Source organism: Dendrobates tinctorius, unplaced genomic scaffold (genome assembly GCF_039654945.1).
Source record: "Dendrobates tinctorius isolate UK_male_01 unplaced genomic scaffold, ASM3965494v1 ptg000070l, whole genome shotgun sequence".
Taxonomy (NCBI): domain Eukaryota; kingdom Metazoa; phylum Chordata; class Amphibia; order Anura; family Dendrobatidae; genus Dendrobates; species Dendrobates tinctorius.
Genome location: NW_027361738.1, coordinates 99,436,023 through 99,453,013, shown reverse-complemented (window position 1 = coordinate 99,453,013; position 16,991 = coordinate 99,436,023). Strand labels below are relative to the sequence as shown.

Below are 16,991 nucleotides of genomic sequence, written 5' to 3'. Positions count from 1 at the left end.
ACACACAGCCAAGGAAACTCTCAATTGGTTTCAGAGAAAGAACATAAATCTGCTAGAATGGCCGATCTGATCACCGGACCTGAATCCTATAGAAAATGTATGGAATAAATAAATTTCAGCAATTGTGTGCAATACTTTTTTCCTGTGTCAGTTCTCATTATTATACATAGTTTATGGACTTCTATTGTGATTTCTTTGCCTGTGTGGATTGGATGGGTTGTTACCGACATTAGGGGATAATTTCATATCAATAGCACTTTTAGAAATAGATTTACCGGTACTTAGAAAATTGATGAGGATGTGTTCAATATTGATTTCCTGGCATGTGTAACTAGTGTGATGCTGTTTGCAGCCAGCAGGTGGCAGCACAGTATAGATGTGAGGTGTAGTCTGTGGGAGAAGCAGATTTTACAGTCGTGGCCAATAGTTTTGAGACTGACACAGATTTTGGTTTTGACATTTTGTCTTATCAGTGTTTTTCATTCTCTAAGTCGGACGTTTCTTTAATTACAGACGTACAATTATAAACATTCCATCAGTTTTTACTCTTCAAATCCATGAATTTTCTGTGATTCTTCAATACTATATGTGGGCCCGATGCTATCGTATCGGGAGGGCAGTAACATCACGATGGGGGCAGCTTTGTGGCGCTGGTGGCGCTGGCCCACCCACTTCCGTGCAGTCACAACCGGCAGGAAAGACTGTGTTTTGCGGCCTGTGCTGGAGATGGTGGCCGTACCCAATCTCCAGCACAGGCCTCAAGCCGTGGTCTTTCCTGCCGGCTGTGACTGCACGGATGTGGGTGAGCAGGCAGCGGCGGGATCCGACGTGTGTAGTCAGGCCGTGGGTCCTGGCGGGGGTCCGGCGGCATCTCTCTTGCTACTCCCCCCTCATTACACCCTCTTCATTACACCCCTCTCGTTATACTCGCTCGTTACACCCTTTTCACAACCTCGTGATCGCAGCAGCGGCCTGGATCCGAGCGGCATCACTTGAGTGTACCAATATGGCGGTTGGTGTACTTCCGGTGCGGCGCAGTGGATTGTGGGATTTGGGGGCATCCAGACGGAAGTGGATGACAGACAATTTAAGGCAAATATATAGATTCCCAGCGCTGTCCCATATTCTCCAGACTTCTGCCCTTCACCTGGCAACTAGATATTGGCTTCTGGGCAGTTCCTGACTGATGGTCGCCCGTTCTTGTCTCATCAAGGCTCGGAGTTATCACAATTTTAGGGTTTTGCCTCTTTTTGAGGATTGCCCGTAGCTTCTCAATGGGACTGAGATCTTGGGAGTTTCCTGGACCTAAAATTTCCCTTGTGACTTGATCTCCATCATGGGGTAAAAGGCATCAACTCAACATTGTTCTGGTGATGGGAGAACTTGTTTTTGTAGGAAATTTAGATCCCGTTCTTTATTCATAGCTGTGATCTGAGTGACCCTCTTCATGGATGTGGAAGCCCTACAGATTGTGAGTGACCCCCTCCATGGATGAGAAGCCTCCACACATTGTGAGTGACCACTCCATGGATGAGAAGCCCCCACACATTGTGAGTGACCCCCTCCATGGATGAGAAGCCCCCACACATTGTGAGTGACCCCCTCCATGGATGAGAAGCCCCCACACATTGTGAGTGACCCCCTCCATGGATGAGAAGCCTCCACACATTGTGAGTGACCCCCTCCATGGATGAGAAGCCCCCACACATTGTGAGTGACCCCCTCCATGGATGAGAAGCCCCCACACATTGTGAGTGACCCCCTCCATGGATGAGAAGCCCCCACACATTGTGAGTGACCCCCTCCATGGATGAGAAGCCCCCACACATTGTGAGTGACCCCTCCATGGATGAGAAGCCCCCACACATTGTGAGTGACCCCCTCCATGGATGAGAAGCCCCCACACATTGTGAGTGAACCCCTCCATGGATGAGAAGCCCCCACACATTGTGAGTGACCCCCTCCATGGATGAGAAGCCCCCACACATTGTGAGTGACCCCCTCCATGGATGAGAAGCCCCCACACATTGTGAGTGACCCCCTCCATGGATGATAAGCCCCCACACATTGTGAGTGATCCCCTCCATAGATGAGAAGCCTCAACACATTGTGAGTGCACCCTCCATGGATGAGAAGCCCCCGCACATAGTGAGTGACCCCTCCATGGATGAGAAGCCTCCACACATTGTGAGTGACCCCCTCCATGGATGAGAAGCCCCCACACATTGTGAGTGACCCCCTCCATGGATGAGAAGCCCCCACACATTGTGAGTGACCCCCTCCATGGATGAGAAGCCCCCACACATTGTGAGTGACCCCTCCATGGATGAGAAGCCCCCACACATTGTGAGTGACCCCCTCCATGGATGAGAAGCCCCCACACATTGTGAGTGAACCCCTCCATGGATGAGAAGCCCCCACACATTGTGAGTGACCCCCTCCATGGATGAGAAGCCCCCACACATTGTGAGTGACCCCCTCCATGGATGAGAAGCCCCCACACATTGTGAGTGATCCCCTCCATAGATGAGAAGCCTCAACACATTGTGAGTGACCCCTCCATGGATGAGAAGCCTCAACACATTGTGAGTGCACCCTCCATGGATGAGAAGCCCCCGCACATAGTGAGTGACCCCTCCATGGATGAGAAGCCCCCACACATTGTGAGTGACCCCTCCATGGATGAGAAGCCCCCGCACATAGTGAGTGATCCCCTCCATGGATGAGAAGCCCCCACACATAGTGAGTGACCCCTCCATGGATGAGAAGCCCCCACACATTGTGAGTGAGGTCCTCCATGGATGAGAAGCCCCCACACATTGTGAGTGAGGTCCTCCATGGATGAGAAGACCCCACTTATGAATGGTCTCAGGAGGCTTTACTGCCGGCAGACACAGGACTCATGGTCACCTTCTCTTCTCTGGACAATCTTTCTTCCAGATGTCCCAACAATGTGAAGGGGCTTCATCAGAGAACATAACTTTACCCCCCCCCTTCTCTGCCATCCAGTCCCTGTACTTTTTTCTCTGGTGTAGCCCCCTCCCAATGTATGGGAGGAATGCTGATCTGCCCAGAAGCTAATATCCTATCGGGGTGGAGGTTGGAAACCTGAAGAATAAGGAGCAGCGCTGGGAATGTTCGGGCTTTACCGAAGCTTTATATGTCTAAAAAGTGTAAAAACTTAAAAAATGTTTATAATTCTTTGCAAGTAACCATAGAAACGTCCAAATAAAATATGTGAAAAAACTTTTGGCCACAAGTACCAAATAATATAATAATGGGATTGATTGTACGGATCAGTGTTGTGCAGTCAACAAAGTTTCCAAGATCCAAGATGGACCCCTGTGTGTGGCAGCACGAGCAGACCGTGACTGACCGCTCCGTTCTCAAGGAAAAAGTGGACGCAGCTCGGCAAAGAAAGGAACGTCTCAAGTCCTAGACTTCAGACACAAGATGGAACGTTTCTTGTGTTCTTCGTCAAGTATCAGGATTAACAGAACGTTGCGTCTTGTATCTCCAATTCTCCACCTGAAGGTATCAACCACTGAGGACTCTCAAATGTTTTTCTGTCTAGTAGATCTATTGTTCCTGTGATGATCTGAAGTCTGATAGATACAGTAGATCTGGGCGGCCGGCGGGATTCTCCGCTGGCCGCCTCCGCCGCTCACTGTTTGCTTCTCCCCCCATTATTTGTGTAGGGCCGCTGCCAGGATCCGTGTGTTTATAAGCGGCCGAGCACTCGAAGACTCTGGCGCTCGCAGTGGATTAAGGATGCTCTCTTCAGGATTATGGGATCAGAGGCTTCCAGTGCGGTCACATGTCCGGGATCGCACCGCGCCGTGCAAAGGGAATTCTGATTGTTAGGAACCATGTGTCTGGGATTAGGCAGATTAAGGCCGAGGATGAGCGCAGGATTACTGCAGTGTGTGCACAGTGCTCTCCTCACCCAACTATTAACAGGAAGGATCAGACTGACGAGTCAGGAGAACAGCAGCGCCCCGCGGTATAACGGCAGGTGCCACGTCTCCTGCCACACGCCTCATATGTCACATTACATCACCGGCCACAGAGACCCACAGCACTGCTGGTACAATGCCAGCAGTCCTATGTAACGCCACCGATAACACAGTGATAACTCTCTGAGTACAGATGATGTAGTAGATGTCACCTGCAGTCCCATGTAACACCACACGTAACGCAGTGGTACCTCTCTCAGTTATAGATTTGGATCAGGCTTCTGCTGTTATTACACTTGTGATTTCCTTTCTGATATTTTTTAGATACATTGAACACAAAAACCTGAGATAATCATTTTCTCTTTTCCTGTCGCCTCCTTTATGCTGCGGCTCGTCTGTCTCTGTCAGGATTTTATATTTGGGGTCCTCCGCCTTCAGAGCCTCGATCGTCTGCAGCGGTGGAGTCTGTCTGGAGCAGTCTCCCTGATCTCTGCCTTAGGCCTATTTCACACATCCGTTTGTCTCCATCAGTCAAAATCCACCGTTTTGCAAAAAAAACGGATCCGCCATTTTTCCCATTGACTTGCATTATCGGCGGATCTTGACGGATGGTCATCCGTTGGATCCGTTTTTTTACGGATCCGCCAAAATTTTGGTGTCCGCTGACATGACTGGACGAACCATGAAACGTTTTTTCGCCTGGCCGGATCCGCATTTGTCACAGTGGGTGCCCGGAAGAATTACTTTTGGCAGAAATTTAACCCTAAACCCGGTTCTGGCGGCTGAAAAAAAATTCTCTCTCTCTCGACGGGCGTTGACCAGATACTGATGATGGAGGCGATGGGCGGTCACCAGATACTGATGATGGAGGCGATGGGCGGTCACCAGATACTGATGATGGAGGCGACGGGCGGTCACCAGATACTGATGATGGAGGCGACAGGCGGTCACCAGATACTGATGGAGGCGACAGGCGGTCACCAGATACTGATGATGGAGGCGACGGGCGGTCACCAGATACTGATGATGGAAGCGACAGGCGGTCACCAGATACTGATGATGGAGGCGACAGACGGTCACCAGATACTGATGGAGGCGACAGGCGGTCACCAGATACTGATGATGGAGGCATCTGGCGGTCACCAGATACTGATGATGGAGGCGACGGGCGGTCACCAGATACTGATGATGGAGGCATCTGGCGGTCACCAGATACTGATGATGGAGGCATCTGGCGGTCACCAGATACTGATGATGGAGGCATCTGGCGGTCACCAGATACTGATGATGGAGGCGACAGGCGGTCACCAGATACTGATGATGGAGGCGACAGGCGGTCACCAGATACTGATGATGGAGGCGACAGGCGGTCACCAGATACTGATGATGGAGGCGACAGGCGGTCACCAGATACTGATGATGGAGGCGACAGGCGGTCACCAGATACTGATGATGGAGGCGACAGGCGGTCACCAGATACTGATGATGGAGGCGACAGGCGGTCACCAGATACTGATGATGGAGGCATCTGGCGGTCACCAGATACTGATGATGGAGGCATCTGGCGGTCACCAGATACTGATGATGGAGGCATCTGGCGGTCACCAGATACTGATGATGGAGGCGACGGGCGGTCACCAGATACTGATGGAGGCGACGGGCGGTCACCAGATACTGATGATGGAGGCGACGGTTGGGCAGCAGATACTGATGATGGAGGCGACAAGCTGTCACCAGATACTGATGATAGAGGCGACAGGCGGTCACCAGATACTGATGATGGAGGAGACGGGTGGGCAGCAGATACTGATGATGGAGGCGACAAGTGGGCACAAGATACTAATGATGGAGGCATCTGGCGGTCACCAGATCCTGATGGAGGCGACGGGTGGGCAGCAGATACTGATGATGGAGGCGACAAGCTGTCACCAGATACTGATGATGGAGGCGACGGGCGGTCACCAGATACTGATGATGGAGGCATCTGGCGGTCACCAGATACTGATGATGGAGGCGACAAGTGGGCACAAGATACTAATGATGGAGGCATCTGGCGGTCACCAGATACTGATGATGGAGGCGATGGGCGGGCAGCAGATACTGATGATTTAGGTGACAAGTGGGCACAAGATACTGATGATGGAGGCATCTGGCGGTCACCAGATACTGATGATGGAGGCGATGGGCGGGCAGCAGATACTGATGATTTAGGTGACAAGTGGGCACAAGATACTGATGATGGAGGAGACGGAAGGGCAGCAGATACTGATGATAGAGGCGACAAGTAGGCACAAGATACTGATGATGGAGGCGACGGGCGGGCAGCAGATACTGATGATGGAGGCGACAAGTGGGCACAAGATACTAATGATGGAGGCATCTGGCGGTCACCAGATCCTGATGGAGGCGACGGGTGGGCAGCAGATACTGATGATGGAGGCGACAAGCTGTCACCAGATACTGATGATGGAGGCGACGGGCGGTCACCAGATACTGATGATGGAGGCATCTGGCGGTCACCAGATACTGATGATGGAGGCGACAAGTGGGCACAAGATACTAATGATGGAGGCATCTGGCGGTCACCAGATACTGATGATGGAGGCGATGGGCGGGCAGCAGATACTGATGATTTAGGTGACAAGTGGGCACAAGATACTGATGATGGAGGAGACGGAAGGGCAGCAGATACTGATGATAGAGGCGACAAGTAGGCACAAGATACTGATGATGGAGGCGACGGGCGGGCAGCAGATACTGATGATGGAGGCGACGGGCGGGTAGCAGATACTGATGATGGAGGCGATGGGCGGGCAGCAGATACTGATGATGGAGGCGATGGGCGGGCAGCAGATACTGATGATGGAGGCGATGGGCGGGCAGCAGATACTGATGATGGAGGCGATGGGCGGGCAGCAGACACTGATGATGGAGGCGATGGGCGGGCAGCAGATACTGATGGAGGCGACGGGCGGTCACCAGATACTGATGATGAGGCGACTTATACATGTACAGCTGGTATAACCTGGGTATTTCCTGTATATAATTATATAATATATAGCTGCATATAAACCGAAAAATGAATAAACACCTGAGCTATGTAAAACACACAGTAATTTTTATTATTAAAGTACAAGATTAAATCACACAATTCAAAATAAATTCAATATTTGCAAAAACAAGATTAAAAATACAACATTAAGCGACGCCTAAGTGCAACGTGAAGGCAGGAAAATAAACAAAAGTCTATCAAAGTACCTAGAGAAAGTCTGTCCAAATATTTCCATATAAAAAGTTCAAGATACAAAGTAAATGATATGATCCAATAATTGATGCATAAAGTGCAAGTGCCCCAATCACATAACCAGTAAATAGTATACAAAACCACAGTCAAGTGAGCAATAATAATACAGGATTGAGAAAGCCATTAAAAATACTAATGTTAGTGGCAATACACATAATGATGAACCTAAAGTGCTTAGTACCTAAACATATGACCAAGATATATGACCGCAATCAAATGACAAACAATAATATGGGCAAGAAGCAGAGTTACAAAGTAAAGTCAAACATATGAACAGGGTAATAAATCCACAGTCAAGTGACAGACAATAGTATGAGTACTAAGCTGTGAACTCAAAGCTCAATAGGCCAGACAATTAAAAAACAAAAAGCATAGAAAGACAGAGACTGACGTGGAGGATGAGAGACCCCAACGCGCGTTTCACTTAATGCCTCTTCGGGAGCGGGGGGGCGAACTCTGCTTCTTGCCCTCATCCTTATGCTGATCTGAAGGATCTCTGCTCAGTCTCCGCACACATCAGGGTCCGGGGGCTCCTGGATATAAAACTCTCTTGTTACGTTCTTCTGACCCCGATGAGCAGTTTGCACGTTCCAGAGATCCGCAGGAGTGCCGCCTTACATCGGTAGCACAGCCCTTTATCATGCTCTGCCCCCTCAGTCCCGCCATAACATGATGCAGTCTAGTACTGCACCCCTCTATCTAGAGACATTTTCCAATTTCATCAAATAAACTTGAATCATTGTATAATAGAAAGTTTTGTAATTTTCTCTGCCACTTTCCATGTTGATTCTCCCAGATCTCTGCTTGCTGTCAGCTCTTCATATCTCTTCTGGTCATGTTGTGATCTCACAGCTAGTTATCAGATCTCTGTGTGATCATCAGATCCCGGACTGTCGGCAGGCACAAATGTGGACTCCTGTCAGCAGCCGGTATAGATATTTGGTGGTAGATTCTATGTGGCGCTGTCTTCCTGACCCGCTGTCCTTTTCTCTGCAGGAAGCTGCTTCTTATGTCTGGTAGACGTAGTACCTGTGAAGAATGAGGGTGGTGCCGTCATCATGTTCATCCTGAATTTTGAGGTGGTGATGGAGAAGGAGCTTCTGACCTCCCCGACCAAGAACTCCAATCACCGTGTGCAGTCACATTGGTTCCCGCCAGGTAGGTGCATATTAAATGCCGCATAGTATGTCATGTATGACCAGCGGGGCCGAGAGATCCAATAATTCCCTACTGCTCCTGCATATAATCCCCCCCTCCTTCTCCTGCTTATAACCCCCCCCGTCCTGTATATAACCACCGTGTCCTGTATATAACCACCGTGTCCTGCATATAATCCCCCTTGTCCTGTATGTAACCCCTTCTCGTGTCCTCTATTTTACTTGCACTTCGCATCCTGCACATTCCCTGCCCTTTGCGTCCTTTTACATTCCCTTTCCCTTGAGTCTTGCACATTCCCTGCCCTTTTCGTCCTGCACATTCTCTGCTCCTCGCATCCTGCACAATCCCTGCCCCTCGCGTCCTGCACAATCCCTGCCCCTCGCGTCCTGCACAATCCCTGCCCCTCGCGTCCTGCACATTCCCTGCCCTTCAAGTCATGCACATTCCCTGCCCTTCGCGCCCTGCACATTCCCTGCTCCTCGCGTCTGTTACCACGGCTAGTCAGGAGACAAATCTCCAGGAGTGGACCCTCTGGACCGTGGCACCGAGGGGCCCCGGGCGAGCTGCCAGGTGGAGCCGACCCCATACAGGGATTGTTAGGAGCAGGCCCAGGGGTTCGGGTACCACGATAGCCGGTACCGAGAGGGGCAGGTCAGGACGGACTGGAGTAGGAGTGCGGGACTGAAACGTAGACAACAGAGCGGGATCACTGGATACTGGACTGGAGTAGAACTGCAGGACTGGAGCATAGACAACAGGACGGAGCAGGAACACGGGAGGCAGGACTGGAGTAGGACTGGAGTGTGGATAGCAGGAATGGAGCAGGAACACCAGAGGTAGGACTGGACTAGGACTGAAGGACTAGAGTTTGGATAGCAGGATGGAGCAGGAACACCGGAGGCAGGACTGGAGTAGGACTGAAGGACTGGAGTGTGGATAGCAGGATGGAGCAGGAACACCGGTGACAGGACTGGAGTGTGGATAGCAGGATGGAGCCACGGAGCACCGGATTGCGGGGCTACTGCAGGGCCACGGAAGGCAGGACTGCGAGTTTATTGCAGGAATCACTGAAGACAGGACTGCGAGACTGCAGAGAGCACACGAGGAAGCAGGGCCCAGTGTGCTAGTAAACACAGCGATCAGGCACCTCCCTCAGGGGGAACGGCCTGATTTGGCCCTGTCAGGTCTGCCATTGGTCCGTAGGTGCTTCCGGGTCAGGGCATTGCCGGAGCACAAGTAACAGGAGGGAGGCGCGGCCGCGGCCTATGGCGCATGCGCATTGCATGCAGAGACCCCGTCGGCCGGCAGCCTGTCAGAAGGGACCGCCGTGGCTGTCGGGCGGCGGGGGGGCTGCGACGTGGGAGCGGAGGCCAGGTGAGGATGCGGAGCCGGCGTGACAGTACTCCCTCCCCTAAGCCTCCCTCCCCTGAGATTAGCAAAAAATCTCTTGAGGATACGGGGAGCATTGATATTCTCCCGAAGTTCCCAGGATCTCTCCTCAGGACCAAAGCCATTCCAGTCAATAAGAAAATGAGTCCTACCTCTAACCCTCTTCCTCCACCTCAAAGACATCATCGGCACCAACCGGCTGAGAACCAGGATCAGACACGGAATGGAAGCGATTCAGTACCACAGGTTTCAGGAGAGAGAAGTGGAAGGTGTTCGGGACCCGGAGCGAAGCAGGCAACCTCAATTTGTAGGCGACTTCGTTGATACGTTCAAGAATTTCAAACGGACCTATGTAGCGTGGACCCAATGGATAATTTCAACCGGATAAATTTGGACGAGAGCCAGACTTTGTCCCCGATACGATACGGTGGGGAAGCCAATCTCTTATTGGCATAATTCTTCATCCGATCAGCGGCCCTCTTGAGTAATGTGTTGGTCTCAGCCCAGATCTTGGAAAATTCTGAGGACAAGGCATTGGCCACGGGTACCTCGGAGGCAGGGGTTATCGGAAGGGGAACACCAGGATGTCTGCCAAACACAATGAAAAACGGAGACTTGGCCGAGGACTCGCCAGCATGGTTGTTATAGGCGAACTCTGCCTAGGGGAGTAAGTCAACCCAGTCGTTCTGGTGGGCGTTGGAGAAATGACGAAGGTACCCAGTCAACGTCTGGTTGGTACACTCCACCTGCCCGTTGGACTGTGGATGATAGGCAGAGGAGAAGTCGAGGGAAACGTTCAGGAGCTTACAAAGAACTTGGAGGTGAACTGAACCCTTCGGTCAGACACAATGCGTTGAGGTAGTCCATGGAGTCTGAAGATCTGATGGATGAAAACTTTGGCCAACTCAGGAGCCGAGGGGAGACCGGGCAGAGGGACGAAGTGGGCCATCTTGGAGAAACGATCCACCACCACCAAGATGACTGTACAGCCAGAAGAACCGGGTAGGTCGATGATGAAATCCATGGCAATGTTCTCCCATGGAACCGCAGGGACGGGCAACGGAAGCAACAAGCCGGATGGAGGTCGTCGTGGCACTTTGTTTTTTGCACAGGTGGGACAAGAGGCCACGAAATCGAGCACATCTTGGCGAAGCGTGGGCCACCAGTAGTGACGCGTGATAAGGGCAAGGGTCTTCTTAGTTCCGGCATGGCTGGCCAGTCTGGAGGAGTGCCCCCCATCAAAGGACCTTTAGCTTGAGGTTTTCAGGCAGAAGAGTCTTGCCAGGAGGTGGAGGAAGCCAGTTCACTGGAGCCACTGTGATGATTCTAGTGGGGTCAAAGACATGCGAAGGTTCCTCCACTGTTTCGTGTGGCTGGAAGACCCTGGACAGAGCGTCGGCTTTGGTTTTCTTGTTACCGGGGCGAAAACAGAGCTCGAAGTCAAATCGGGCAAAAAATAAGGACCATCTGGCCCGACTAGGGTTGAGTCTTTGGGCAGACTGGAGATAGGCCAGACTCTTGTGATCCGAGAAGATTACAAAGGGATGGACAGCCCCCTCCAGGAGATGACGCCATTCCTCTAAGGCCAACTTTTTGGCCAGGAGTTCCCGGTCGCCGATCGAGTAGTTACACTCGGATGGAGAGAAGGCCTTAGCCACAGGGGTGCAGACGACCGGAGGCGGATCTCTGGGACAATACTGCCCCGGCACCTGTCGAGGAAGCATCCACTTCGAGTACAAAGGGTCGGTTGCTCTCGGGACGATGCAGTATCTGGGCCATGGAGAAAGCACGTTTTAGGTTCTGAAAGGCCTCCTCCGCCTCAGGAGTCCAATGATTGGGAGTAGTCCCTTTACGGGTGAGAGCAGAAATGGGTCTGGTTATTGCGGAAAAGTGAGAGATGAATTGCCGGTAATAATTGGCGAATCCGAGAAACCATTGTAGCGCCCTTACTCCGACAGGGCGAGGCCATTTGAGAATGGCAGTCAACTTCTCGGGATCCATCCTTAACCCAGCGTCGGAGATAATGTATCCCAGAAACGGCAGAGAGGTCTGTTCAAAGAGACATTTCTCTATCTTAGCATACAGGCAATTCTCCTGAAGACACTGTAACACCAGGCGGACACTCTTTCTGTGGGACGAGAGATCCGGAGAGAAAATGAGGATGTTGTCCAAGTACACGACCACATAGGAGTTCAAGAGGTCCCGGAAGATCTCTTTGACAAACTCTTGAAACACCGCAGGAGCATTGCAGAGACCAAAGGGCATGACCAGGTACTCGTAATGGCCGTCTCGAGTGTTGAAAGCCGTCTTCCACTCATCACCTGCGCAGATACGGACCAGATTATAGGCTCCCCTGAGGTTTAGCTTGTAGAAGACCCGAGCCCCTCTGAGGCGGTCAAACAGCTCCGGAATGAGTGGAAGCAGGTACCTGTTCTTGATGGTAATCTCGTTCAAGCCCCTATAGTCAATGTACCGCTGTAGAGATCCATCCTTTTTCTTGACGAAGAAAAACCCGGCTCCCGCGGGCGAGGAGGATTTCCGTATAAAGCCTTTGGCGAGGTTCTCCCCGACGTACTCGGACATAGCTATGGTCTCTGCGGGAGAGAGGGGGTAGAGGGGGGTTGAACCGGAGACTAGTTCAATTGGGCAGTCAAAAGGCCGGTGTGGAGGAAGAACCTCTGCTTCCTTCTTATCAAAGACATCAGCGTAGGAACTGTAGGCTGAAGGAAGGCCCGGAAGGTCTGGAGGTGGCAGAGGAGCGTCCGCTAGACGGACAGGAATCAGACAGCGAGCTTGGCACAGGTGCCCCCAGCGGAGTATCTCCCTGAAGACCAGTCGAGAACAGGCTGATGAGTCCTTAACCATGGAAGACCGAGTAGAATCGCATGGGACAGCTTGGGCAGAGCGTAAAAGGCTATCTTCTCTCGATGTAAGGCTCCGACTTGCAACTCCACTTCCTCAGTGACCAAGGTGACGGTCTCCTGTAGCGGTTTGCCATCCACTGAGGCAATCAGGCGAGGATTACATAGAGTAACCACGGGAATCTGGTATTTGTCCACCTCTTCACTCCGGATGAAGTTACCTGCCGAGCCCAAATCCACATAGGCCACCTCGGACCCACGTCTCTCCCCTGAAACCAAAATAACAGATATGGTAAGAGGTTGAGAGGAATCATTAGCACCTAGGGAGGCCTTTCTTACCTGACCTAGGTGGAGGAGTTTCCCTGTTTCTCAGGACAGGTACGGACAAAGTGTGACAAGCCTCCACAATAGAGGCATAGACCTTGTGCCCGCCTCTCTCTCCGACGCAACTCGTCAAACTTGTGGCGATCTACCTGCATGGACTCGACCGAGGAGGGAGACAAAGACCCAGCAGGACGGGGACTGACAGACCGAGTGGAAAAGGAAGCTGGCCTGGTGGACCTCCTGGAAGCGTAGGTCAATGCGGGTGGCCAGCGAGATAAGGTCCTCCAAGGTGGTCGGGGTATCCCGACCCGCGAGTTCATCCTTTATTCTGCTCTAAAGGCCGCGCCAGAATGCCCCTTCCGAAGTCGCGTTGTTCCAGCCGAGCTCAGAGCGAGAGTGTGAAAGCGGATCGCATAATGCCCGACCGTGAGCGAACCCTGGTGTAGGTTAAAAAGAGACTCGGTGGGAGAGGCTAAATGACCCGGCTCGTCGAAAACCCTGCGAAAAGTATCCAAGAAGACCGGAAGACTCGAGACAACGTGATTGTCACATTGCCAGAGAGGATTCAGCCAAGACAGGGCCTCTCCCCCCATATGGGACTGTTGTGAGTTCATTTTCCCCTTCACTACTGAGGCCCGAGGAACTCCCTCTTCTGGTAAAGAAAGGTAGTGAGCCTGATTATCAAACACCTGAGTCTGATGATGATGACTGGCTGAGTGGAGTTACTGACTGGATATAAGGCTGCCGACGCCCTTCTGCCCTGCGGGTGATTTCTCTGTGGGATCCTTGGAGACCAGTCTGAATTCCTGCTCCTCTAAAGCTAAGTTTTCTGCTCGGCTTTTTGCATTTGTGCTTAGACTTTGTTTTGCTTTGTTTTTCTGGATTTCTGCCATTCCCTGCTGGGGTGTGCTGAATTCCTTTAGCTCTGTCTTCTGAAAATACCTGAGTGCTGATTTAGTTTTTGAAGCCTAGCTGCTTCAGGGTCTTTTTCATATCAGCTTGTTGGCTTATGTCTTTGATAGGGTTTTGGCAGATTGCAGACAGCAACCTTCCTTTCCTGTTCTGTTTAGCTAGCTTGGGCCCCATCGTTTGCTCAGCCTATCTTTCTATCTGTGTGAGTGTTTTTTCATCTTGCTTTACCGTCATTATATGTCGGGGGCTGCCTTTTACTTTGGGGTCTGCTCTGGGGCAGTTTAGATTTCCTTTTCTGTCTTTAGGCTATTTAGCGCTCCGGCTGTGATCGAGGGGTCTAGGGCATCGTAGGAACCCCCCACGGCTACTGCTAGTTGTGTTGATAGGTTTAGAGGTCTGCAATCTGATAGTTGCCAACTTCTCTGGTTTTCTGGACGTAGCTTCTATTTTTGTGTCTGCCTCCTACGGTGACTCAATCATAACAGAATCACCCGCCATACCGCAGATCCTAGGGTACTCAATAGCAGGAAAGAATTGTATTTAAAAAAAAAAAGTGTGTATATTTTTTCCTCTATATCTCTGAGACCGTAGGGGGAATTTTTTTTTCTCTCAATGGAGATAAAGCAATTGTCTGATCGTATGGAGCAGCTCGCTGCGGAAGTGCGGGGAATTTCCGCCTACCTTGCTCATTCACATGCTGCTGAACCAAAGATTCCTACACCTGATGTATTTTTTGGGGATCGGTCTAAATTTTTGAATTTCAAAAATAATTGTAAATTATTTTTTGCCTTGAAGCCTAACTCGTCAGGGAGCTCCGCGCAGCAGGTTAAAATTGTCATCTCTTTGCTGTGTGGCGATCCCCAGGATTGGGCGTTTTCTTTGAAACCAGATGATCCTATTCTGACTAATGTGAACGCATTTTTTCAGGCCTTGGGGTTGTTGTATGACAAACCTAATGCCATTGATCAGGCTGAAAAGACCCTGCTGGCATTGAACCAGGGTCGTGATTCTGCAGAATTGTACTGTCAAAAATTCCGAAAGTGGGCAGTACTTACTACCTGGAATGATAATGCCTTGGCTGCTCTCTTTCGGAAGGGGTTGTCAGAAGCCGTAAAAGATACTATGGTGGGATTTCCTGTTCCCTCTGGTCTTGACGATTCTATGTCATTAGCCATTCAGGTTGATCGGCGTTTGCGCGAACGCAAAGCTGCACGAGAGGTGTTGCCACCTGTTGAACAAATGTCTGAACCTATGCAATGTGATAGAGTTTTTTCCAGAGAGCAGCGTCAGGAGTTCAGAAGGCGTAATTAGTTGTGTTTTTTCTGTGGAGATGCCTCGCATATTATTTCTGTCTGTCCTAAACGAGAGAAACGCTTTGCACACACGTTTTCTGTTGGTGGTGTTCAACCTAAGTTTCTTCTGGCTATTACTCCTATCTGCTCCCTGTCCACATTTTCCGCCAAGGCTTTTGTGGATTCGGGAGCAGCCCTAAACCTAATGGACTTGGATTTTGCTAAACGTTGTGGATTTCCGATGACACCTCTGCAGACGCCTATCCCTTTGAGGGGGATTGATGCTACTCCTTTGGCTAAAAATAAACCTCAGTTTTGGACCCAGGTGGTAATGCGGGTCGCCCCAGACCATCAAGAAAATTGCAGGTTTTTGGTGTTACATAATCTGCATGATACTATTGTTCTGGGGTTTCCCTGGTTACAAATTCATAATCCAGTTTTGGATTGGAAATCTGTGTCTGTGGTGAGTTGGGGTTGTCGGTGTGCCTTTAGTGAGGCTCCGGTGTTTTCCACCTCTCCTCAGTCGCATGATGTTCCTGATTATTTGGCGGACTTTTATGATGTATTTAGTGAGAATGAGTCTGCGTCTCTGCCTCCTCATAGGAGTTATGACTGTGCAATTGAACTGAGCCCGGGGTGTAAATTTCCCAAGGGTTGGCTCTTCAATTTACCTGTACCCGAGCACGAGGCTATGCGATCCTATATTAAGGAGGCGTTGGAGAAGGGTCATATTAGACCATCCTCGTCACCCTTAGGTGCCGTTTTTTTTTTTTGTAGCCAAAAAGGATGGATCATTAAGACCTTGTATTGATTATCGTGCCCTCAACAAAATTACTGTTAAATATCAGTATCCGTTACCCCTGATTTCTGATCTATTCTCCAGAGTTAAAGGTGCTTTCTGGTTTAGCAAGCTTGACCTCAGGGGGGCGTATAATCTTATTCACATTAAGCATGGGGATGAATGGAAGACGGCGTTTAATACTCCGGAGGGACATTTTGAGTACCTGGTGATGCCTTTTGGGCTCACTAATGCCCCTTCTGTCTTCCAGTGCTTCATGAACGATATTTTCCAAGATTTTGTCGATAAATTTTTGATTATCTATCTGGATGATATTTTGATCTTCTCCAAGGATTGGGATTCTCATGTGGAACATATTCGGACTGTGTTCCGGATCTTGAGGGAGAATTCCCTGTATGTCAAAGGATCTAAATGCCTTTTTGGAGTACAGAGGATTTCTTTTTTGGGATTTATTTTGTCCCCTTCAACTATTGAAATGGACCCGGCCAAGGTACAGGCCATTTACGATTGGGTTCAGCCCACTTCTTTGAAGGCCCTCCAGAAGTTTTTGGGTTTTGCTAATTTTTATCGGAAATTTATAGCAAAATTTTCTAGTATTGCCAAGCCATTGACTGATTTGACTAAGAAGGGTGCTGATGTGTTAAATTGGTCTCCGGAGGCTGTTTCTTTCTTTCAGGAGCTGAAGCGAAGATTCACCTCCGCCCCGGTTTTGCGGCAACCTTATGTCTCACTTCCATTCCAGGTAGAGGTGGATGCTTCTGAGATTGGTGCAGGAGCTGTTTTGTCCCAAAAGGATCCTGTAACATCTAAAATGAATCCCTGTGCTTTCTTTTCCCGAAAGTTCTCTCCATCTGAACGTAACTCTGATGTGGGGAATCGGGAACTGTTGGCCATGAAATGGGCATTTGAGGAGTGGAGACATTGTTTGGAGGGAGCTAAGCATCAAGTCGTGGTCCTCACTGACCACAAGAATTTGATTTACCTAGAGTCGGCTAA

At 50.4% G+C, this 16,991-nt stretch overlaps 1 protein-coding gene across 4 annotated transcripts in view; it reads left to right on the top strand.

The window, feature by feature from the left end:
• The window catches only part of KCNH2 (potassium voltage-gated channel subfamily H member 2), a 316,360-nt gene that overhangs the window by 122,365 nt on the left and 177,004 nt on the right, over positions 1-16,991 (top strand). For all 4 annotated transcript variants that reach the window (XM_073582209.1, XM_073582210.1, XM_073582208.1 and 1 more), the window contains one exon: positions 8,257-8,422. In XM_073582209.1, the coding sequence (XP_073438310.1) occupies positions 8,257-8,422 (166 nt within the window). The remainder of the gene's footprint in view (positions 1-8,256; positions 8,423-16,991) is intronic.